Source organism: Aotus nancymaae, unplaced genomic scaffold (genome assembly GCF_030222135.1).
Source record: "Aotus nancymaae isolate 86718 unplaced genomic scaffold, 86718_ANA_hifiasm-v0.15.2.pri h1tg000016l, whole genome shotgun sequence".
Taxonomy (NCBI): domain Eukaryota; kingdom Metazoa; phylum Chordata; class Mammalia; order Primates; family Aotidae; genus Aotus; species Aotus nancymaae.
The window spans coordinates 504,100-519,460 of NW_026988428.1; the positions used below are offsets into that span (position 1 = coordinate 504,100).

The 15,361-nt window shown below is 34.7% G+C and overlaps 1 protein-coding gene across 2 annotated transcripts in view; it reads right to left on the minus strand.

Annotated features, from left to right (window-relative positions):
- Positions 1-15,361, minus strand: part of SCYL2 (SCY1 like pseudokinase 2) — an 84,010-nt gene that overhangs the window by 3,614 nt on the left and 65,035 nt on the right. For both annotated transcript variants that reach the window (XM_012469257.3, XM_064376821.1), the window contains exons 11-17: positions 14,658-14,771; positions 11,460-11,592; positions 9,180-9,298; positions 3,852-3,952; positions 2,420-2,486; positions 2,204-2,299; positions 610-729 (exon numbers count right to left, since the gene is read on the minus strand). In XM_012469257.3, the coding sequence (XP_012324680.2) occupies positions 610-729; positions 2,204-2,299; positions 2,420-2,486; positions 3,852-3,952; positions 9,180-9,298; positions 11,460-11,592; positions 14,658-14,771 (750 nt within the window). The remainder of the gene's footprint in view (positions 1-609; positions 730-2,203; positions 2,300-2,419; positions 2,487-3,851; positions 3,953-9,179; positions 9,299-11,459; positions 11,593-14,657; positions 14,772-15,361) is intronic.

Here is a 15,361-nt window from a genome sequence, read left to right on the forward strand (position 1 = left end):
CTTGGCTCGCAAAGATGTTTTTCTCAGAGAAAATGTTAGTGATTAAGAGGTTAACAAAAAAATAACTTAAGGAAAGTTTTTAAGATAAAGCTATTTCTGAAACCTGTAACAGTGTAAACTCTCTACAAGCAAGGCCCTTATTCACTGCCATAGCACCAATACCTAGAACAATACCTGGAACACAGAAGAAAATAAATACTGGCCAGGTCATGTAGGTACATCTTAAATCAAGTTACAAACCTAACTATAATTGAAAAGTCAAACACAGAAAATAACTTTAGCTCAAAAATACATTAAGAGCATGAATATAATATTCTATCATTTCAGAGTGAACAGAGTTGAATGAGTACCATGAGCCCTAACCTCTTTTAAGAACCCTTCCTGTTCTTCTGGCTTCTTTATGGATAACAAGCATTGTCACAAAACATTATACATTAGGGAGGTTAAAGTAGAGTTGGAAAATCATTTATACCCATACTTCTTAGAAATCACATATTAAAGTATTATTTGAAATACATTTTTATACAAATACTAGTAGACTAAGTTCTATACTACCTTATTCCTTAACAGTAGTATTCTTGAAATTATGCAAAAGAAATGAATTCTGACCTGTTTAACAGTAGTAATGGGTGTGTGCACTTGGGGTTTAAGAGGCTGCTGGCTTTTCAACTTCTGTGCTTGCTCTTGTTCTTTTGCTAATTTTTGTTTTTCTTCAAGTGTAAGTGATGCCTTAAAACAAAATAAAGCAAAAAAATCAACTAGTAATTTCTTAAGTCCATTTGTAAAACAAAAGATTTCTTTTCTGGTAAAGGACATCTTACTACTTCACTGAAAAGCAAATTACTCCTGTCTTGATAATTGCCACAGTAAGTTGTATTTCAAATTATTATCTAATTTAACTTTAGATAAAAACTCACAGGAAAATATTTCCTGTATGAAAACAGTTACTATTTTTAAACCATTTATTAGAATCGCCTTTTTCCAGACAATGAAAATATGGTTAAGTTATTTCATTCTTGAAAATTGGAAAATCTTTTTTAAACTCTGATCTATCTCACCCCAAGAATATTTTAGGAACTCACAAAAAGCTAAGAAAGAACGAAACAACATTAGCAATTTTTTCACTGTTGATGTGTACAGCAATTCAATGTCCCGTCTTTTATCAACTTTGCTAAACTATAAGTTCACAATGTTCTCTCACAGTTTTGTAAACTACTATGTCCAGTAGTCCCTTGGCTTTAACACATACAGGTATTCGTATTTAGTGAATGGATAGAAGAATGCCCTCAACAGAAGTCACAAACTGACTTGGATGTCAACCAAGAGGAAAGTATCCTATTATAGTTTATTATTCAAAATCGGGGCAGGTGGGGGCAGAATTTTAGCAAGAAATAGAGAAGAAAAAAATGTACTCAGATTTTTTTATCTACTTATGAGATGGATTCAATCTATTTTGAAAATCCTCTTTAAAATATTGTTGATCTGCCATTAGTAAGTCATATATATATCATGTACCCCTTCTGGAATAAACCAAGAAGGGTGCATCATTACTTCTGTAGTATGACTGCCAAATATGTACAACTTTAATCCAATTATGAGAAAACATGAGACAAACTCAAACTGATGGCCATGCTACCAAATAACTGACCTGTACTCTATCAAAGTGTGAAAGTGAAAATCTGATGGACCATAAAAGTTAATACCATGAAATGATAGAAGAAAGATGAGGTTGCTAGGCTCAAAAAGAATGCAAAGAGTGTGGAACTCAAACTGTTGGGAAGGTAGTGAGTGGGAGAGAAATTAAAATACTGAAGAGCAACAATCAGAGACAGTCTAAAATAGATGGACAGCACAAATCTACAGTAGAAGCCATCAACACAGGAGCAGAAGCAGAGAAGAAAGACAGTGGGAATCACCAAGGGGTGTGACTAGCAAAGTACAAGAAAAAGGACAAAGAAGTCAGGGAGTCTATAATTATTACCTTGTGGCATGCATGTCAAGTAATAATGGAAGCTAAACATCTTAAGTATGTTTACTCTCAAAATGGGTTAGGGTCATGTTTCACTGATAAAGGAATTTCAGAAAGATAATCACAAATGTTTCTTGTTAAGCTGCTGAACAGTATTTTTCAACAAAAATCTGTGGTTTACAGGAAGTCCTACAGTATAAATAAGAGGGCTGAAGGAACAGTAAGGAAACTCACTCTTTTATGTATATTCTGTAACCCATCCTCTTTATTTTCGGACTCACTGCCAGTCAGAAGGTCTGCTCCAATGTTGTTAAAAACCTTGTCAATTTGCTGAAATAAGAAAAGGTCAATTATTTAAATAGAGTTCAATAAAAATGTGATTTTGCTGCTTAAAGATTAAAAGCCCTCCAAATGAAGGACACATTCTACAAAAATTAAATATCTTCTTACCTGATTCCCAATATTTGTAACTTTTGTCTCCTCAGAAACATTCAATTGATTTCCTATGTCCAAAGATCTGTAGGAAAGTTGAATTATGACAAAACAATGAAAAGAAATGCATATTTTTAAATATTCATGCTAAAAATTATCCATCCACATGGAATGTATTAGACCCCAATTAAACTGTGGCTTCCTTCTTTAAGAAGAGTCATAATCTTTTCCATTATTTTCTACCATTAATGTTTGCTTGACCCAAAAATAACATTTGTATTTAAGTCCATTTCTTAGACTCAACATTTGAGATTTACTGGAGAATTTATTCAAGGTGTCATAAAACCAGTCAAGCATGGTTCTTACCATCAAAGAGCTTAACATCTCACTGAAAGACAAGATACCATATGGGGAATTTAATGTGATTAAGTTCTGAGTCTGGGATACTAACAATGCCACAATAACTGTTATGTGAGCCAGATCTGTGTCCTGAGAAATAGGTAAGATTTAGACAGGAAAAAGAAAAAGGAAAGGTTTATTTTCCAACTCAAAATAAATACTAGGTATTAAAAATTTATTTATACTTATAATATATTTTAAAAACTATCTATCAAGATTTTTTGCGTTAACAGTCAATTTATCAAACACCACATACATACACACCACAGAATACTCAAGTATACTAAGGGCTATTTCACCTATTTCTATACCATGTGTATTTACTTTCTTACTCTTCATCTTGTGGGCAGAAGCTGAAGAGTTTCTATTTGGGGAGCTTGTTTATGATTTATATCAATTTTACTGATTTTTAGATGTTTTTGGTTCAGGATTAAACTTTAATAGGTATCCTAAATTCATGTGTTTTACTCTGGAGCAAAAAATATAGTGGGGCTTTGATTTTAATAAACTGGATTCAACAGTCAACGATTTCCATCTTTGCCTTCTTCTTTGAAAGCTAGTGTTTTGCAAATAATTTAGAAAATCCTCCCTAAAAATAAAAAGAGGTAGATGTTGTGATGCTAAATATGAAATGAATGCTCTATAAATGTTTCTGGGCTAGAGAAAACAGAATGAAAAAAAATCAAAACACTGAGTTCATAAATTTAAAAAATTTTCATAAGTGATGCTTTTAGTTTTTGACAACCTGAGTTTACAATGCTAGTGGCTATTGCTGACAAGGGATTTCTCAGAAACAGAATTTTTTTAATGTAGATAAAATGCTAAAATTATATCATATAACACTTTTGTACTTAGAAGTGACAGTAGATTTTTCAACCACATTCTATTTTAATTCAGTTCAACTTATTAATATGATGGTAAATTTTGAAATGTTTTACATATGGTCAAATTTAAATCCAGCAATTTTTCTAATCCATATTCTAGAAAATCGATCATAAGACAACTATAATCTCACTCCTGGACCACATATAATTCATGTGCAACTACTTACTTCTGCTGTTCTTGCATTATATGAAGTTGCTCCAGTTTAGTCTTATGTTCAGACTCCAATCTATTAAGCATCTCTTTTATGACGGAAATGAAAGAATTGAACTGGTATAATGAGAAATTGATACGGTTATAATGTTTCGAGTTAGCAGCAAATGTAATCAATTAAGATAATTCAATAAGTTAATCATAATATTCTCCATTTTTACCAGTAGAATAAGATCCAGTCATAGCACTGATATTCAATAAGAATGATACATTTCGGCCGGGTGCGGTGTCCCAGCACTTTGGGAGGCTGAGGCGGGTGGATCACGAGGTCAAGAGATCAAGACCATCCTGGTCAACAAGGTGAAACCCCATCTCTACTAAAAATACAAAAATTAGCTGGGCATGGTGGTGCACGCCTGTAGTCCCAGCTACTCGGGAGGCTGAGGCAGGAGAATTGCTTGAACCCAGGAGGCGGAGGTTGCGGTGAGCCGAGATCGCACCATTGCACTCCAACCTGGGTAACAACAGCGAAACTCCGTCTCAAAAAATAATAATAATAATAATAATAATAATAATGATACATTTAAATTCAGCATATCATAGCAAGCTTTTATGGTATCTTTGTATGGTGGTGATATGATAGTTGATGAGGCTTTTAAGTTCCAGAATACATGTCTCAATAATGAGTTTTATATCCTGAGTTGTTTAACAGCTATTATTCAGGGGCCTTGTATAAATTCACCCTCAGCAATTATATATTGATTTTCCTGGAATAATTCAAAATTAACCATCTGAATTTGTGCCTATCTAGAAATAATCCATTTAATATGCACAGAAAATTCCTGCTTATTCAGATTGCAATGACATATTTGGCTAAAATAAATCTTGTTTTCTGACAGTCGAAATATTAAATGTACATAATCCAACTTTCAAATAATTAAAGTTCATAAAGCATACCTAGCACTATGTCTCAACTAGTTTAAGCTTTGGTTAACTCTTGTCAACTGCTGATCATTCATCCCTACGGTACTTCAGGATCATCATAACCATATTACTTGAGTAACACCACATATTACAGGAAGAATCTAGAAACTGCTCTCCTCCTCTCCCCAAGTCTTATAACTATATCTTTGTGCTGAGTGTTTATATAGACACCATTTTATTAATCCTCACAATTCTTCAAAGTAGGTTCATTAATATTTCTTACTTACAAATGAAGAAACTCAGGCTCAATGAGAGGTAAAGCAACTCAGATGCTAAAGAGCTCATATTGCAGAGTTAGAACTCATCCTAAGCCTGTCTCCAAAGTCTGCACCCTTTTTCTACTACATTACACTGCCTTTTGCCACGCTCTATCAGCGGCAGCTTCTTCATCTTATGAGAAAGGCAAAAGGCATGTTCCCAAAGCAGTTTACTATGACTGACTTTTCACTGTTTAGGGTTACTGAAACTTTTTATTGAAGTATAATATACTGACAGAAAAGTCTATATGTTTAAGGGCATAGACAAAAAAAAAAATCACAATTCACACAAATTGAACACACCCAATGTAACTAGTAGCCAGATAGAGAAACAACATTGGGCCAGGCACTGTGGCTAACACCTGTAGTGTCAGCACTTTGGGAGGCCAAGGCAGGAGGATCACTTGAGTCCAGGAGTTTGAGACCAGCTTGGGCAACATGGAGAGACCACGTCTCTACAAAAAATACAAAATTTAGCCAGGAGTGGTGGTGCATGCTTGTAGTCCTAGCTACTTGGGAAGCTGAAGTAGAAGATCATTTGAGCCCAGAAGGTCAAGGCTGCAGTGAGCTGAGATTGTGCCACTGCACTCCAGCCTAGGCAACAGAGTTAGACCCTGTCTCAAAACAAAAACAAAAACAAAGCAAAATCGTTGTCAACATCCCAGAAGCTTCCTTATACCGCCTTCCAATCATTTTCTACCCTCACATCCTTTGGGTAAACTTTATTCTGAATTCTAGCAGCACAGCTTAGACTGTTGTTGTACTTTATATAAATGGATCATTCAGCAGATCCTCTTCTATGCCTGGCTTCATTCACTCAACATGTTTGTGAGAGTCATCCACATTGTTACATGTAGTTTGTGCAGAAAAGAGTTAACATTGTAGGCCTAAACTGCTATCCTTGAAAAGTCCTGCTTGCAAAATTGGCCTTAGCTGGTGTCTGGGAACTCAGATTTCAGAAAGGTTCCTATTATTAACTGGTAACAGTGGCTCACTTGCCTAAACTGTTTGCACAAAGAGTATGTTCTATGCTGAAGACCTGCTTTCCTTCGGGGAGTTTGGAATTTGAGTACATGCCAGGCAGAGGGTGTTACTTGATCAGCCCTCACAGAAAACTCTGGACACTGAGTCTCCAATGAGTTTCCCTGGTTGGCAACATTTCACACATATTGTCACAATTCATTACAAGGAGAATCCTGTGTGATTTCACTGGGAAAAGACTCTGGAAGACTTTGCCCTATGAACCAACCTTTTCCCTTTCCTGATTTTGCTTTGTCTCTTTCTACCATGAAAAAGCACAGCCTGAGCATAACTATATGCTGAGTCCTGTGAGTCCTCTGACCGAATCATCCATTCTGGGGGTGGTCTTAGGAACTCCCCTCAAACACAAGTTATTGATTATTCAGTGGGTTGCTGCAGGGCATTCGCTATTTTTTTATTCAAATGCTGAAAATGTATTTTCCTAAGTTACTTATCTTTGTCCCTTAATATAAAACATACTTAAATCATCTTAAATCAGAAATGACCTAAGAAGGCAGTCTTAAATTAGAAATCTCAACCATGGGAAGGCAGATCACATCCATGTCAAACTACTGTAAAATACAAGAAGATACGAATCAAAATATTTGTTGATGAAAATAGTCACCCGTCACCCCAAAAACCCACTAAGCTGAAGTAAATTAACACAACATTTCAAATGGAATTAGAGAAGGGTCATGCTTTCCCACCCAGGCTGGAGTGCAGTGGTGCAATCTCAAATCACTGCAACCTCTGCCTCCCAAGCTCAAGCAATCCTCCTACCCTAGCTCCCTCTAGTAGTTGGGACTACAGGCACACGCTGCCACGTCTGGCTAATTTTTGTACTTTTGTAGAGATGGGGTTTCACCATGTTGCCCAGACTGGTCTCAAACTCCTGAATGCAAGCAATCCACCTACCTTGACTCCCAAAGTGCTGGAATGAGAGGAGTGAGCCTATATATCCTAAAATGAGCATTTGGGAATATTTAAAAACACACCAAATCAGAAATATAAGAACTTAGAACAGAAATGACAAAAAGTCGAAGACTGTTTTAGGCATATTATCCTATTCCCCCCCAATATCCACTGTCTCCCTCTTTGTGCACCCTAACCTCAACTCTGCCATCCAAGATATGAAGAAATTTCCAAACCAAAAATTAAAATATGGGGGCTGGGCATGGTGGCTCACGCCTATAATCCCAGCACTTTGTGAGGCCAAGGTGGGCAGATCACTTGAGGTCCAGAGTTTAGGTAGCCCCGGTCTCTACTAAAAATACAAAAATTAGCCAGGCATGGTGGCTCATGCCTGTAATCCCAGCTACTAGGGAGGCTGAGGCATAAGAATCGCTTGAACCTGGGAGGCAGAGGTTGCAGTGAGCAGAGATTGCACTACTGCACTCCAGCCTGGGTGACAAAGCGAGACTCCATCTCAAAAAAAAAAAAAAAAAAAAAAAAAATTAAAACCTAGGAACAAATTTTTAGAGGTTTACCCTATTACTTCAAATGAAATACTGGTTCTGATAGTTTTATAAATTTTTCTACCTCCAAAACTGCTCACTCAGCACTCTCCCCAATGCCAAAAGCTCTCAACTTCCAGCTTTCTGCTTCCCTCATTGCTGTAATTCACTTTCAATTCTAAATCTTCCCTGCCTATCCATCTCTGATGCTCTCAGTTAAACAGTAACCCAACTCAGTCTTTTCCATTATATTTCATTAAATACTAGTTCTGTTGTGAACCAAAGTGGCTCATCTATACTCTATATCCGAATTTTCTCTCAATTCAATAAACATTTTTGCTTCTGTTGTTGCAATAAGCGCTGGGGCTATAATGAAGAATAAGCTATAATAACCAGCCTTTGAAGAGTTTCTATTCTTTAGGAAGAATCAGCCACATAAGAACACAGCTGTCACAAACAGCAATAGAGGTATGCAGAGAGACAATTCCATTATAATCTTTGGACACGTTACTCCTTTACTCAAATATTTACCATACCTTGAAAGTTCAAATACCTAAACCAGACAGGCATTTAAAGTCTACCTATTCTAGTCTCAAATTATTTTTCTCCTATTATTCCCCTACTGTATTATACATACACATATCCAACCAAATTGAATTATTCCTTCTCAGTGGCATAGACTCTTGAAATAGTCTCCAATTATCTCCTCCTCCCACTATTCATGCCCTTGTGGAATTCCCTATCTTTGAGTGCAGGCTGAACTTGAGACTTACTTCTAAAGCAAGAGAATATGGCACAGGTGATGGGATATCACTTCCTTGATTACAAGACACTGTAACTTCAGTTTTGCTAGCAGACTCTCTCTTGCATGCTTTGATGAAACAAGTTGCCATGTTGGAAAGGCCCATGTGGCTAGGAACGGACAGTAGCATCCAGCTAACAGACAGCTAAGAACGGAGGTCCTAAGTACAACAGCCCAATAGGAACTGAATCTTGCCAACAACCATGTAGATCATTCCCCAGCTGACTTTGGATGAGCCCCAAGTCCTTGACTGCAGCAATGTGAGAAACCCTGAGCAGGGAATCCAACCAAACCATGTCCTAGCCTGACCCACAGAAGCTGTGAGATAATAAAAGTGTGTTGCTTTAAACCCCTAAGTTTGTGGTAATTTGTTCTGTAGCAATAAATAAATAATGAATACACTCCCCAAACACATTCTATAACTTTGTTCTTTGTTCATGCCAATTTTCCAGCCCCAGATTTAAAGTAGTCCCAAATCCTACATATTTTTCAACATTCTTCTCATTTACTATTTACCAATGAAGTCTTTAACAATCTATCCTTCCTGAGTTCATGTCCTTTGCACTGCATGTGTATACCTATGTAACAATTCTGCACAATCTGCAATGTACCCCAGAACTTCATTTTAAAAAAATGAAAAAAAAATGAATAAATATGTTCAAAGAAAAAAATCTATCCTTCAACCCCACAAACTTTCTTCATTTAGTTCTGTGGCATATTCTTGTTCTTTTTTTTTTTTTTAACCAATCTGTGTAATATATTTATATATCTAATGTCAAGAAAACAGTAAGCTGAATAAAATGAATAAAGCACAAAAATATTCCTACCTGATTAAGATTAAGATTGTTTTCAATACTCAGAGGAATAAGATGAGGCAATACTTTTCCAGCCAGCTGCTCTTTGGTGATTCCCAACTTCTTATGAGTAAAAGTACATTTGTAAATACCTGATAGAAAAGAATGTGACAAATTTTAAAAGTTAACACCATAAATTCATAGAAATCACAAAAATAATATATGTATATTAAATCCCTTGATAACGTATGTGGTACAAATTTTTCCTAATCAGTGCCTAGAATAATGTTCTTACATATGAATTAGAATGACTTCAGCCTTTATCATCAGGCCAGATTTAAACACCGTGACATATTTATCCTGTGTTCTTTTGGTTTAAGAACACATTTAATGATAACATAACATTAGAAGCTTATAAGAACCAGGTTCAATTCTTATTGTGCAGTAGTAAGGTTACAGAATGCCCTTCTATTTTGAAACATCTAAATATATGTTTCAGAAATCATATTCAAGTCATCTATTTTAAGGGTGTAAGTATAGGTACAGTCAAAATATAAGTCCTAGACCTTTATTCACTTCTTCAGCAAATCAAACTCAACATGTTTGAAATTTGATAACTGAATTCAACTTCACAAAATCCTTCCCTATTGTCTCACCTATTTACTCAATCTTCAAGATCCCACTTGTTACATCTAACCACAAAGCCTTCATTTAGTAAAATGAGTATATTTCCTCCTCGTTCTCTTAATGGTTTTGAGCTCTAAGTGTTTTGTATATAATCCAAAGCTTTGTAACATACCATCCCCCATTATTCGCTTAATGTGCACATGACTTATATACCCAAATAGTAACTTTATTGGGCACCTACTAAATGCTTATTTGCTGAGCACTATGCTTATTATTTTCCCTTTATTTGTTTCAGTGAAGTCTCACAAGAATCTTAAAATGACGTTAGTCTCATCCTCATTAGATAAATAAACTTTTCAAAGTCACCTCAGGAACTGATAGAGCCAGGATTAGGGCCAGGGCTCGAATTTCCACTACGCCAAACTTCTGCTCAAAAAGACAATTTTGGTTTTTTTGGAGACAGGGTCTTGCCCTGTTGCTTATGCTGGAATGCAGTGACATGACCATGGCTCCCTGCAGCCTCAACCTCGCCGGCTCAAGTGATCCTCCCACCTCAGCCTCTCAAGTAGCTGGGACTATGTGTGTATGCTACTATGCCTGGCTAATTTTTGTATTTCTAGTAGAGACAGGGTTTTGCCATGTTGCTCAGGCTGGTCTCAAATTCCTGGGCTCAAGTGATCTACCCACCTCGGCCTCCCAAAGTGCTGGGCATACAGGTGTGAGTCACCACACCCAGCCAAGAAGGCAAACTTCTTTCAGCACAAAAGATTCATGCGATATCCCAAGAGTACTTTCTATGTCTACAGAGGTCCAAAATAAATACTTGCTAACTATTCCTACAAATATTTACTGGGCAGTTTCTATAGGCCAAGCACTGTAGTAGGTATTAAGAATACATGGATAAATAATACAGTTTTTCTTAAAAATTAACAAAGAACCTCAAATTAAATAAAAAATGAATTTGTTAATGTTTTTGTGACTCTATAGCTATGCCTGCTTTATTAGTACAGCAGACCCCTGGTATTTCCAGATTGGACTTTCGTAGCTTTAACATATAAATGATTTCAGAGTTTCTTAGTTATTTGCAATTACGCTGATAGAGCAGAATGTGCTTTAAGGCTAATATGCTTCATCAGCGTATCAGTCAGCCACAAAATATACTAATTAAGATTTAAACATATTAGAAAACCAGCTCCTATGACTTATCACTTGTATGATCTTGAATCACTTATTTCACCTCTCTGAGCTTCAATTTCCTTGTAAAATAGAAACAACAGTACCTATTTCATTGGATTTGGGGAAGAATAAAATAAGGTAATGCAGAGAAAATACTTTGCCTCTTACAAACTGAGTACCAAATAAACCTCAGGTATTACTACTAAGACCAGTATCAGCATTTCCAGTAGCTTTGTTTGTCTCTCTTTGTACCATTTTATGGGGAAAACTATATGCCATAATGATATTTATAAAGCTAGAATTCTTAAATATCTTATTCCTTTAAAAATGTCAAGATTCTACTGCTTTTGCTAAACTTAACACAAAGAGAAAAGTTGTATTACGGCATTTATCACATCATTCTTCAATTATGAAATGCTGTATACACAAAGTAGAGTATAATGGCTTTACAGATTGGAAAACTTATTTGCATGATAAAATAGCATCAAATGACAATAAATTTTCAGCTACCTAAAATTCCCATGAGGACTGCAGGTTCCTTGGATGGAATTTGTTGTAAGAAGGGTAGGATATCATCAAGTACAAACCACTTATCCAAGTATTCCAAAATCTTTCCTAAGCACACTAATGAATTTACACGAACCTATTAAAAGATGTAAATTGCATTAGTCAAAGTTTTCAAAATCTAGAACAAAATATTTAAGTGTAAACTTAATCTTCATATAAATATGTTAAAGTCTCAAGAATAAAAGTAGATTTAGAGGTTCTCATCCTTTATCAATTTACTAATTTTTTTGGCTTGTTTCACAAAGAATTTATGATTGCTTCACCAGGTCACTAGTGAGCTAAAGACAAGGAATGACTTCAATTTTGTAACATTTTAAAGTGATTAAAATTTGAGAAGATTTTACTACATATGTGTTACTATAATAAGAACACTTCTTTAGGGACATGTGAATAATAAAAAGGACTACATTCTCTCCACCAAGTGATCAATTTCACCCACATTCCAGTATTTTACTCTAATTTGGGTTCAATTCATTCTTAAACTAAATTTTTTAACATGTGAAGGTGTCCATATATTTGTTTTCTATTTCTAGATATATCATTAATACAGTTATTAAGACCTCTTACTTAGAAGCTGTTATCAAAACTCCATATTCATTTGACTATTTGGTAAATATGTTATACTCTACTTTAGCTGGAATTTCTTAAGATAGAATATCTTTAAGTCAGGACCACAGTATCAATAAAACTCCAGTTTTCAAGAAAAAAAAAAAAACAAGAAAGGCAGAAAATAATTTTGTTGGCTAAAAAAGCACCATAGTACTACAGGAAAAATGACAAAAAATTTCCATTTCTAAAAAATAATGTACAATTGTTTTCTGAAATTCAAACACAAGAGATATTATAAATTCAAAAACGTATCTGAATGCTTAACTTGTACACATAATCAGTTTTATAAAAGAATGGTTGCATTCTACTGAGATATGTATAGATATATATCTATATATATAGTCTAAGCAAAACTGAAAATACTAGTTTAATTTTATTTACTTTTAACATATATAAAATATTTGTAATGTAAGTAATGAATGAATACAGCTCTTGGAGCATTTTACCTGTGTGTAGAATTTTTAAACATTTTATTTTCAGGGAGGAGTATTAATATACAATTCTAACTCATGATTCAGGAATTTCCTGGTTAGAATTTTAAGCTTTTAGAGATATAGGACTATGAATACAATTTAGGAATTCCTATTTGCCACTCTGAAGGTAGGCAGAAGCACTGAAAGTATTATGCAAAATGCACTTAAAAGGTGACATATACAATGTAAATCCATTTCATAGTTACTGTTCTAACATACATACATTCATTATAACTTCTTGTAAACAACATGTCTTAAGAGCCAGTTGGCATCTTAAAAAGAAACATAAATATCACTGGGCAGCAATTCAGATCATTTAAGTATCCATGCTTTTCTCATTTCTACATATCCCTGCATATATTCATAACCGAACTAGAACAGGTACCTTTGTTTTGCTTTGGTTTTGGTTTCAAATTTTTTTGAGGTGAGGGGTCTTGCTCCATTACCCAGGCTGGAGGGCAGTGGCACAATCACAGCTCACTGCAGCCCTGATCTCTTGGTCTCAAGTGATCCTCCTGCCATACCACCACACCCAGCTAAATTTTTTTATTTTTAGTAAAGACGAGGTCTGGCTGTGTTGCTCAGGTTGGTCCGGAACTCATTAGCTTGAGATCCTCCCACCTCAGCCTCCCAAGGTGTTGAGATTAAAGGTGTGAGCCATCATGCCTGGTCTACAATATGTACTTTGAGAAAATGTGTGTTAAAATAAATTTATGCTGCCATAAAATAAGGTATATAGTATGATTACAGCATCTTTTAAAGCACATTCTGAAAACTGAATTTTAAGCTGCATATTTACTATCACCTATTTTGCAAATTCAACCATAAAACTGAGAATTTCAAAGAAAACAGCTACTTCTAATGATAGTGAAGACTCAGGCACAGTGACTTTTCAAGGTCACAGGGGTAGTTAGTAACAAAGTGAGAATAAGAACTCAAGCTTCTTGACTTCATGTCATTTCATGCTTGTTTGTTTCAGTAATAATGATTTTTTTTAACTTACTTTGGTGTTGCATTTTCCATTTCAAAGCCTTTTGACCAAGAAACATGAACTAAAATAGATTCAATGGCTCTAAGATAAAATCATATCATTCAAATTGCTTTTGCCTATAATTTTATTAAGCTAATGTTTATTTTTATTTAAATTCACATTCCACCAGATAAAGACAGATGGGATCTCCAGAGAACTAGCTTTACAAAATGCAAATTTAATAATATGCCCATTATCGAACATCAATATAAAGAACTGGTCAGGCAAAAGAAGAAAATTTCTCCCTCTTTAAAGCTGCTATTTTGAAGACAGCATTCAATATTACCTCTATAAAGAAATATCAATGTGATAAATTTTATATTTAGTGTTAGAGAAAAGGTTGGGGACATTTATTGCTTTCAATATGAGATAATGAAAACTTCATTATTAATTCTACCTTCCCTGACTAACAAGTAACTGAGTGTTCAAATTTTGTATTCAAAGGAGGCAACTACCCCGTTGGCCTACATTTTTTAGTACAACGATTTCTCCTACTCGTATTCATATTAACTTATTGCTTTATTGTACTCTACTTTTTTAAAAAGTGGGCAAGTCAGTGAGGAACAAGAAATTTAGAGACCAATGACGAAAAATAAAGACTATTTATAAAAGGAAACTATTCAACAAGTTTTTAGGCTTAGATACCAACTTAAACTCTCATAATATTTTAAAACTAACAATAAAATAAATTGAATTATAGTAGAAAAGGATTAAGAAAAAACTCTCATAATATTTTTAAACTAACAATAAAATAAATTGAGTTATAGCAGAAAAGGATTAAGAAAAAAATAATCACCCAACTTTTCTACTGAAGCACTCAAAGTAAAGGGACAGCAAGTAAGGTTAGGAATGCAATATTATAAATTATGTATCAAAACCACAGCTCATTTTTATAGTACTATATACAGGTTATGTACAGCCAAGATGAAATATACCAACAATACATAAAGGGGTTATTAAATAATAAGAAAACGATTTAAAGCACCGACAAGTGAAAGAAAAACAAAAATTAATATGCCATTTACTTACAGCAAGGGAAGATGTTTGTAGACAGGCATTTTTAATTCTTGGTATCAAAGCATTTTTCATGGATGGGTAGTCTATAAGATTTGCAAAGGTTGGAATGATGTTTAAACAGAGCTCCTATCAAGAAAATAAACTGAATCAATATTAGGGAAAGACTCTCTTATCTCTTCTCAGATACTACAAAGTTTTGCATTTGCATGGCTAAACTGTCATATAGTTTGAAATAAATTTTCACATATATTATTTTGTCCTTTCAACAACTCTTTGAAAAATGAATGAATCGCTATAATCACTTTTCAGTTTTACAGATGAGAAAAAAAGCTCAGAAAACATTACTCAAAGTCAATACTAGGTCATAATAACTAGTGCACGGTATCTAAACTTCCTGATCTCATTCCTAATCTCTTTCGCTAATAACACAAGTCCTCATTTATGTTTAAATAACAAGAACACCTAAGTTTTGCTATCTTTCACAAAAGAAAATCAAGTATGAAATTATGTAAAAATACTCGTGACTCTCTTAGCTATATATCCATATAAAATACAAACACTTTTTTTAAAAAAACATATTTAAAAGAGTGTTTAATTTTAATTTTTTTTTTCTTGAGACAGGACCTTGCTCTGTCACCCAGGCTGGAGTGCAGTGACGCAATCATAGCTCACTGCAGCATCAACCTCCCAAGCATGCACGATCCTCTGGCCTCAGC